This window comes from Patella vulgata, chromosome 8, assembly GCF_932274485.2.
Source record: "Patella vulgata chromosome 8, xgPatVulg1.2, whole genome shotgun sequence".
Classification (NCBI taxonomy): domain Eukaryota; kingdom Metazoa; phylum Mollusca; class Gastropoda; family Patellidae; genus Patella; species Patella vulgata.
In genome coordinates, this window is record NC_065886.2 from 23074047 (window position 1) to 23084862 (window position 10816).

Here is a 10816-nt window from a genome sequence, read left to right on the forward strand (position 1 = left end):
CATTGGTCACATAACCTTATGAAAGAAAAATGTTTATAATTTTCTTTCCTTTCTTTTTTTTGTTTTTGTTTGGTAGAGAAACGAAGAATGACATTAACAGATTTACTTTTCCGAAAATCTTCACCAAAGTCTGGTCGTCCTGCCAGTTTATCATCTGGTTCAGGTGGGAAAGGTACACAACTTCAGCGAGTACCTCTTAGAGGTGGTGTAGGTTACAGATACATCAACAGTAAACATGAGGAATCCCCAGACAGTCCTGAAGGTTCCATCAAGACTTGGAATGCTGTTTACTGTGCCATTGTTTTGGAGGAATTCCTGAAGGAGTTGGCGGCACTGGCGCAAGAGCATGCCGTCTTACATTTAGATGAAAATTGCAACAGCTAACATTTCAGTGTATATATATATTTATGTAGGAATGTGTAAACTATTTCAGAAATAATTAACCTAAATATTTTTATTTTTTAATTCAGATGGTGCTTAAGAATAAAATGATCATTAATCCTAAATTGTAAATATTAGAATTGGAAAGATTGTTGATGATTTGGACTAATATCTATAACTTACATGTACAAGATTTTAACCAAGGAATTAAAACTATTTTTTCAACTTGATGTGTTTTGTATTAGTAACACACTCGATGTTTTTTTAATCCTAATTTTTAAATTTACTCTTTTTATAAAGTTTTAAGCTAAAGTGATGTTGTATTCAGTCAAGTAGTTATTTAGTTTAATTTATATATTACAAGCTTCTGAACCATATTTTTATATATTTAGATCATGTAATTAGGGCTCTTGTTTCAGTCATATTTGCCAGTTTTGACCTGACTGGCAATGAAATTGACAGCAAAAATTCTTAGCTGTCAGTCAATTTACATGTCATGAAATCTGATTTTCAATCTTAAACCCAATAAATAGAGTTAAACTTTTAGTTTTTATGTGTAATTAAACTTAGAAATATATAAAATTAATTGGAATAATATTAAAAATTGACATATGTTTTGGAAAAATATTTTTCTATTCCGAGCTAAACAAAATAAGTCAAAATTTGAAATGAAAGCCTTGTAGTATTTAAAAGGGAGTGATAACAAGCCACTCTACCCCCCACTGTCCTTTATACCCCCATTTGCTTATATCAGAAATTTATACTTGTGTGGTTCGAGTTACTAATGCTAGACTCTAAACATTGACTATTTTAATGGTGTGCCGTTAAAATCGTTGGTCGTCATTTACATTTGTTTGATAATATCTAATTTTTCACTGCTTTATCCATGTTAAAATGTTCTCATATTGATAATCAATTAGGGCATTTAGTAACTGGATAGAGCAATAAACTATAACACATACTTATGGAAAACAGCTACTGTTTATTTTGGGGGACATGTCAAATAGTTTTCTCTCAACGTTATCAAGCTAATATTGATTATTTAACATTTGATTAAGGTATATTGCATAAGCCATTTTTCAACTGATATTCCTTTTAGAAATTAAAATTCCAGAGATTAACAATTCCTCAAATGAATGAAATGACGATCAGAGACTTTAATGATTTGTAAAGATTCTCAAATTGATCTCGACATAATTGTACGTGACATTTTTTCCTGCATAATTTTAATGTTTAAATAAAAAATGTAATTCAATGCGATCTATTTATACATGATTTATACACGAAGCCTATGAAGAGTTTTGTATATATGCTTTCAATATAGTTGCATAGCAAAGTGTTTGATTTGCGGGTGCATAGTCTTACATGTGCTTTATGGAATAGGACCCTTGTCAAGAAATCAGGTTACATAAATATGATACGGTTTAGTGATTGGGTGAAATGTGTTACTACAGTTGATGAAACAGTGCTCTTGTTCAGGTCATATTACCTACCAGATATCCTAAACCTTAGTCAGTTGATCTTATCTGAAGGGGTATCTAGAAACTAAGACTTAACAAGTCTGTTGATCTTGATTATAGGGTTATCCTAAACCTAGGTCTATTGATCTTAACTGTACAGATATACTAAACCTTAGTCAGTTGATCTTATCTGTAGGGGTATATAGAAACTAAGACTTAGCAAGTCTGTTGATCTTGATTATTTGGGAATCCTAAACATCTGAAACCTTAGTCAGTTGATCTTAACTATAGGGGTATCCTGATCTTGAATCTGTTGATATTAACTGTATGGATCTCTTGAAACTAAGTATGTTGATATTAAATGTAGGGGTATCCTGAACCTAAGTCTGTTGATATTAACTGTAGAACACCTTGGGCCGTGATAAACCTGCTTTATTATCATAGTAAATTTTATTTCATTATTTGAGTAATACTCAATATTATATTCATATGCATTTAGTCATATTTATAGTATAGCAACTTGCCCTTAGTTACAAATTCTCATAAGTTTATATATTTTTTTTTACACTGTATACTTAGAAATATATATGATTTATTTAAATGTGACTCATAACAAAATTAAAAACAATTATCGGTAATTTGTTAAAACTATGTTTATTTTTATTCAATTCTCAACATGTTTAATATCCTGGAATGTCAATACAAAGTATTTAGGCATATGCTTAGTAATATACATGTTAATTTATGGGTATTCATATAAAACTGAATAAAATGAATGAAAGTTATCAGCAGGCGTGTATTAAGTCATGTAAAAAATATAATATTCTGTTTCTCAGTCAGTCCTTCAAAAATATCTGATGTCTGTGGAAGTTATATATATTGTCAATGAATCATTGATTTCGCACAAATATCAAGCTTCTACGTTTTTCTTGTTATGCTGTTTACAGGAATTCACTCATGATACTATTTTATTTAGCTAAGCTCTACTGTAAGCTACCCTAAATACACCTTTATTTACAAGCAGTAGGCTACCAAAGCACAGGTGTTGCAGGTCTAATGTAAATGGTGTTCCTACCATCTTCATTGATGGCTAGTTGAGTCTACTAGCCACTTCTAAACCTGTTTAGCAAAGTACTCTCACTTTACCATGGAAGAAGAGGTTTTAAAGGTGTTAGAACTTTTGTCTAATATTTTATTTTGTACAATGTACATTGTAATAGGATTCAAAAAAATATGTGATGAAGCAGTATCTGAGAATCAGAATATTTATTTTACATGGCCTTATTAGGAAAATAAAGTTGGTTATAAAATAAAATACTACATATTTTTATATCTGTAGCTGGCAAAATTTGATTCTATGTTTTATAGGCTTACATATGGTCTCTCTAAATGTTACTTTATAAAATATGTATCTAGATCTTCGACTGGTTGCCTTATTATAAAATATGCAACCAATAATAATTCTAGTTTATTCTTTCTGGAGTTCAGATTATGATTGGATTATTTCACTGTTACAAAGTTCATCTTCATCATTTAATTCTGTCATACATTTACAGTTAGAATGAAAAAGATCTGTTTCTGACTTGGTACCTCGTTTCACACTGTTCCTGGCTGAAAGGATTTTTCAAGTCCTGTTCCCACTGGCCATGAAGCTGACAAGGACAATTTTGCAAGTTCTGTTTGTATGAAAAAACAATGTCCACCCGTGTATACTGTTATTGAGTGCATGTAAAAAAGTAACTATGAATGTTAGAATTTGATGAAGAGTAGCTAGGAACACCACTGTTCAATTTTCCTCCCTGATACATAGCCAATCAAACACACAGTAGACAGAAATACACCTCCTGACGATATATAAGATACATTATTCAAGAGCTAAATTTGTTTATTGCTTTCTTTAGGCCTTAAATGTTATATAAATTATTAATTAGACATTTGTTTACATGATAAGACCATAATCAACTATCAATGTCATCGAATGCTTGAGATTTTAATTAGATTAGAACACTTCGGCCATTTAATGATTTAATTTAAAAATGAAGAAGCGAGGCTAAGACTCGAATGTACCATTACCATGGTTACGATAATAAACAATCAATGCAAATATCTTATCAAAACTACAACAGTAATAACTTGGCTCAGAATAAAGTAATTTGAATGTAATTTTCAATATATTCATTTTGCATTATCTATTTTTGAACTATTATAGCATTAACGACCAGCTCTCTAAATTTTACCTAATATATCTTTAAGATGGTATTAGTTATTATAAACCATTAAACATTGAGTTACTGTGGATGTTGGTCCCATGTTACATGTACACATAGGCTACATTAAGGATTTTTTTTATACAAATTTTATTGAAGGGACATGGCTGTAACTTTATTTTGAGTTTGTATGAAGGAGAATTAGAGATCTACATTGTAATACAACATTGTGTGTGTAGGTGTCAGTTTTAAGTGTCAAACCTTGCACAAGACAACACTAGTGACAAACTGCTGTTAATGTTAATATTCTTGTGAAATTCCTATTATCTATATGGGGAATATATATGCATAATTTATCTAAATTAGTTTTAGACATTATTTTTTTTAAAATCTATCCAGATTATATTAGTTGGGGTATTGTATTAAATATGTATATCCAACATTACTATTCAATCACAATCAATTTTAAAAACAGGAATCTTTCATACCATTGTTGGTTTTTTGCTTTTTAATTTGGAAACTTGTATATAATAGAAAGATGCTTGTAACATAAATCATGTACATTTATTGTGTAATTAGAGCTCTTATGTATATAAAAACTGTATAATTAGGTCATTTTTAATGAAAGATACATGCAAGACTGTGTATTTTGTGTTCTTTTAAATTTGAATCAGTGGTAGTAATGTTTTAAATATTAAAATCATGTTATGTTACTTTTTACTTCTCTTTTCACAAATTCTGTCAGCATTTCTTCTTCTTTCATTTTATTTTTATTAAAATAATATTTAACCTCAGCAGAACTTCTTTTAGATTGAAATCAGAGATCTTGTATTACCAGTCTTCACTGGCTGTGAAATTAACGAGTTGGAGAATTTAACTGTCAGTCAATAAATATATGCCATAAAATTAAAATATCAAAGAATTCAGCCGTAAAAAAACACAAAACAGTTAAATTTATAGTTTATATGTATTAAAACACCTATAAATACATGAAAAATTGGATAGTGCTCAAAATTGTCATAGTCGTTGGAAAAAATATGTGGCAAAATTCTGAAGTAGTTCTTTCCTTAAATCTCTTTCCAATAATGCAATATGGATTAAAAGTTAGAGTATATTTTTATTTTGGAACAAGAAATTTTTACTTGATTTGAGAAATGTTAAATACCGGTAGATTGTCGGTATCTCAATACTACTGAAAGCTAACCTTTCAGTTTCACAAATAGACAGGAAATTGTGTCCTAAATTTAGGGATCTTATGTATTTGTTTAATTAATATAACTGAAAACAATTTCTCAGATACACCGTATTCTTATCCAACAGAAAAGTAAATTTAAATTTTTGTCTATGTAAATGTTCTGAGTAAAGATTGATAGTAGATAACAGTAGATTAAAGTATTTCAATCACGCTTCCAATTTATTTTTATGATATACAGCTTATATTGTTTTATATATACCATAATGTATATTTGCTATATGTATATAGTATATGTCTTTCATTCTATGTCTTCTTAATTTATTCAGTCCGTAATTGTGCAGATTGCCTAGGCCTACAGTTATATTTATCAGTTTTTGTGGCTTTAATAGTCTGTGGTCTGTTGAACCCCAAGACATTTGCATATAAACCACTTCAGATATTTTCTTCAATCCGCAAACTAATATTTCATGATGTGAAACAAATTGTAAAATTTGTTATATTCTGATGGAAATAGATAATAATTCCAGATGTGTGCACATAAAAGACCCCTTGACTGTTGGAATCTGATGAAAATTAGAATGAAATATCACTGTAAGGACAATATTATACCCCCTAATATTTCATGGATGACAAAAAAAAAATAACTAAAAGTGTTCTGAAAATCTTTACATTGGTATTAGTGTGGTCCCTATTTTATTTTCTTGGTTCACCCTGGTCAGTAATTGTTGTGTGTCTGGTTGATTGTATTTTCACTAACTTCATGGACTGTTATGCAGGAACTACACCTCTTGATGATAATACTAGTACCCAGGGCTCACATTTCAGCCATATTTTCCAGTCTTGACTGACAGTGAAATTTGACCATACCATAAAAATTGATGTGGAAAAAGACTTTTAAACAATTTGAGATGATCCTGAAAATTGTCATATTATTAAAAAAAATATCTTTGCTAATTTCAGGTTAACAAAATATGCCGAAAATTGACCGACTTGAAACATTTAGAAGTGAAATTGCTGCTTGTAGGCCATGTCAAATACCATAATACATGTAATACACAAGAGTTTTAACCCAAGGTGTTTATTATGAAGTTATTTCATCATTTTGTCCGATTTATAAATGTGAATATATAAGTTGGAGGATTGAAGAAGGATATGTTATGTAATATGTAGATTACCGGGTATAATATTATCCTCGTTTCTGTTAATTTAAACCTAGGTTGTGTATTTTATTGTTTAATAAATTTATTATCATTAAAACAATCTTTACTTATTACTTCACATGGAAATGAAATTGAGGGTATTAAGAGTGTATCCGCGAGAAGACCATGCAAAAATCGCAATAGGTGCTAAGATGGGGGGTCGGAAGTTTTTGATCAAACTTATGGTATGACACCGCCTAGGCGCAAGAGGTAACATGCTGAAGTGGTTACAGTCTGGTGTCGCTCTAAAGGACTGTACGGGAATTATTCATTTTATGGGTAAAATTGTGGTTTTCACATGTGTATTTATCACCCTTTTTAAGCACAGACTGCATTCTATGGTGGAATAGCAACCTTCTAATTTTGACCCTGTCTGATAAAGCGGGCGGTCAACTTCCACCCCAGCACTAATTTGAAAAAAAAAATCAGTACATACTAATTTTGTGTGGACTTGTTTTAGGGTACCATATTCACATTGTCCTTATAGTGCAGAAAAAGATACACTGTAACTTTATGGTCACAAGTAGAATTTCTTTGGATGGTTTTGAAGTGCTAAGCTCATAGTATCCATAGGTGTAAAAAAAATGACCAGAATGCAACATACTTAAAATATACAGCTTATTGAAAAGTGCTAAAATAAGCTTTTGTGATACATTTTTTTTGCAAATTTAATTAGAGAAATAAAATTTTTGACTTTTATACGTTTTCATCATATCCATAGCCATTATTTGTACCATGTTGCACTCTATATAAGTGTGTATTTGTATTTATTGTATATTTGGTATTGTATTGTCCCTTTAACATATTTGTTGTATTGTCCCTTTAAGATTTCATTTTCAAACAGGTTACCGAAAATGGCTACAAAATGTTTAATTTCAGAGCATGTTTCCACTATTCATTTTGGGACACATCCACTGAATTCTACAATACAGAAATGTGGAAGCTTAAATATTAACGGCAACGAAGCCTTGCGTAGAAGTGGGTGACGTTGAACAGTGTAGTATGGTAGCTACAGCTCTCGGGCACCGTCAGCTGCACCTTCAGGGCCGGATTTAGAATAATAGAGGCCCTAGGCAAACCCCCTGAACAGGGCCCACGACATGGACCTTGGGGCCCTGGGACAAGCAACTCGGTGAGAGGGTGGGTCGGAGGAAGTCATGCGGTTGGTGGTTCGAATCTCACTTTTAGGTGATTTTTTCATTTTCGTTGGATTATTTTATTTAAAATAATGTCTATTTGAGAGTAATGGATATGTTTGTTAAGATTGAGCATGTCGATACTCCAATGGAAGCTCGTGGACAACTGCCATAGGCGCACGGGCTCGATGACAGTTAGGGGGGCAGAACCCGAAATGCCCGAAAAAATTTCGGGTTTACAGACAGCGGCGTTGGTATTCCTCGAGAGGCGAAGAAGCAGAGCTTACCTTGCATGGACCCCCGCCCCCCCCCCCCCCCCCCCCACAAGAAAATTTTGGAATATTTGACGGCTGCAAACACGTTTTCCTGATATTTCAGTCCTTGAACAAAGTGGTCTATTATAGCCTAATTAAGATGGCTGACTCGAATTCCAATCAAAAGATCAATCGTTTACAGTCCACGAAGACGGGACCGTTAGCAGAAAATTTTGAAAATTTAACTGCCGCAAACGCGTTTTCCTGCTATTCCAGCCTGTGAATACAGCAACTTCGGTTTGGTCCAATATAGCCCACCTGGCTGACCCGAATTCCAAACAACCAATCAATCGTCGCGGAGTATGGAGGCCTCACCCTCCCGGAGAAAATTTTGAAAATTTAACCACCGTATATGCGTTTTCTGCTATTCTAGCCCGTGTAAGCAACTCCAACAGTATCCAATGATTTTGTAACCTAAATCCCATTTTGAATTCCAACCATTCAATCAGACTGTTGCAGCTGCATTCACAAATAATAATCGGTGCCCGAAAAATGTCGCACATAGTAGAGTGGCTCCAGACAAAATGTTTTAATCCATAGTCAACTCAGTACAAATTCGTGGTATTCAATTAAAAGATAAGTAAAATTAGTGTTTTATTAGGGCTCGGTGACAGGGAAGCAAAACTAGAAATGCCCGAAAAAATCTCAGGTTTACAGACAGCGGCGCCGGTTTTCTTCGAGAGGCGAAGAAGCGGAGCTGACCTTGTAAGGACCCCCCAAGAAAATTTTTGACGGACGCCCCCCCCCCCCACAAGAAATTTTCTGGAATAATAGACGGACGCAAACGCGTTTTACTGCTATTCCAGCCCGTAAAATTAGTGTTTTATTAGATTTCGGGCACTTTATTTTGCCAAGTAGATGAAATAATTTTTTTTTTCACTTGACCCGTCTGCCCGAAAAGTCAGCTTTCCCGGAAGTTAGGGGGCATCTGCCCCCCCCCCCCCTGGCTCGTACGCCTATGACAACTGCGGAAGCCAATTCCCGTCGACGCCAGATGAGCCATGAATGATTACAGGCCTTTGAAAGTATTTTTTTTTCAAGATATTTTTATAAAACAGACACTAATGTATTTTAGAGCTGGTAGTAAACACCATATGATTGAAAAGGAAAACAAATTGTTAGGTTTTTTTTTTATCTACTACGGTTAATTATCTCCAAAATAGGGAAATTACAGATTAATTTCATGGGTTATTGTTTCCTTTACCTAGTTTTTGTCAAGTCGATTCCGGTCATTTTTATTTTTTGTATCAAATGTTGGGAGGTTGCTTGTTCACGTGAGCATAAATTTTTTAAACCCACCCCATGAAAGAAGTAGCTATAGGGCGTCAAACTTTGGGTGACGAAACATGGGGAATTTAGACAGGCGTTGATATCCAGTCCGTATACAGATCTCGTTCGCCAGAATCGTCTGAAGTTAATATTGTGGTAACAGCACTGAGTCATCTACAAACTGTGTGAGTTTGGTCTTTCTGCTACGTATAGTAAAGGTGTAAGGACTTGCCAAAGTTGGTATTTGAGAAAAGACGGATTTTGGCAATTTCACCATATGAAAAATGTTTTTTCAATTTTCTCAGTCAGGAATTGAAAGATTTATCTAATATTGCACATTTATGTGTTTTGTCACTATCCCAACTTATAAACCAAATTTCGTCAAAATCTGTGATTGAAGCCTTAGCACCTTTTGCATGGTTTTCTCGTGGACACGCTTCTTAAACAGCAAGTCTGGTGATTTTTATGTGCCCACATGAAGTATGGTTGTATATTGTTGTTGCCCATGAATGTCTCTGTCTGAAGTCTATATTTTGTGAATATTACAGACTACATTTATCTTTTTAAAAAAATTTATATGTTAGTGAGAAGACTTGAATTTCGGCAAGTTCTTATAATATTTCCAGAGTAATTGCCCTTAATCACAAGGTATCAACACAGTTATCATCCAATCTGTTTCGAATTTCTGTTAATTATTGCTAGGGTTATGACACTTGTTGAATTTTTAGAATCTTATGAACTCTCTAGTGACAAAAGTTATTGTGCTATCTGCTTGAAATTTATGCATTGTCCAGATTAGTGAATGGAAGATCCCTTTTGAATTTCAACAATTTCCATCAATTATGTTTAGAGTTATTGCCTTTGCTTACTTTACAGTTCATGTGAACACTCTAATAAATGATGGTTGTTCAAGTTACTGTCTGATCAGCTTCAAATTTATAGGAATTGTTCAGAATAGTTGAATGTCAACAATTTCCATGTATTGTCTTATTTCTTCATCTCCACCTTGTCAAAGTCCTTTGGTACGCAAATTCAGTTTGTTACACTAAAACCCTTCTTTAATCATTGTATAACAGCAAATGTATCGTACAAAACATATCTATAACTCTATAAACCCAAACCAGCTAAATAACATCAGGTTACTGGATGAACATGTTGACTGATGCTTTTTGATGGAAAAGGACAATGTATGTAACCGATCAAAACATGCAATTAAGAGACAGATCCCAATGATAGTAGGCAGCACTGCCTAGGTCTTGGGTAGTAACGATATTTTATGAACAATTGTAACACCAAGTTGCACAAACTAATATTACCCTAACTTTTAACACAGACACACCTCCCGATGATACATTACAAGTTGCTCCAACTGATAATCTCCTGTCCTTTAACAGTGCAACAAAGGTTATACCACCAACTGGAGAACTAATTTGATCTGCTTTTAATGGGAATTTATAGAACAACAGTACAGTATAACCAGAAGCATAGCTAGTGAGCTAGAATTCAGTCCAGTCTGGACATCATTTTTTGGGGTGTCAACTACATTCGTTTTTTTCCTGTGGGGATAGGAGGCAAGATGGATGATAGTTTTATTTTCCTAAAAAAAACATTGTTCAATGTCAGAAAGGATTGTTCAATTTATTTTGTTGAAGATA

The 10816-nt window shown here is 33.1% G+C and overlaps 1 protein-coding gene across 3 annotated transcripts in view; it reads left to right on the top strand.

Annotated features, from left to right (window-relative positions):
* The window catches only part of LOC126830487 (FHF complex subunit HOOK-interacting protein 1B), a 28796-nt gene extending 22293 nt beyond the window's left edge, over window positions 1-6503 (top strand). For all 3 annotated transcript variants that reach the window (XM_056102753.1, XM_056102755.1, XM_056102754.1), the window contains one exon: window positions 77-6503. In XM_056102753.1, the coding sequence (XP_055958728.1) occupies window positions 77-384 (308 nt within the window). In that variant the 3' untranslated portion in view covers window positions 385-6503. The remainder of the gene's footprint in view (window positions 1-76) is intronic.
* The last annotated feature ends 4313 nt before the right edge of the window (window positions 6504-10816 follow it).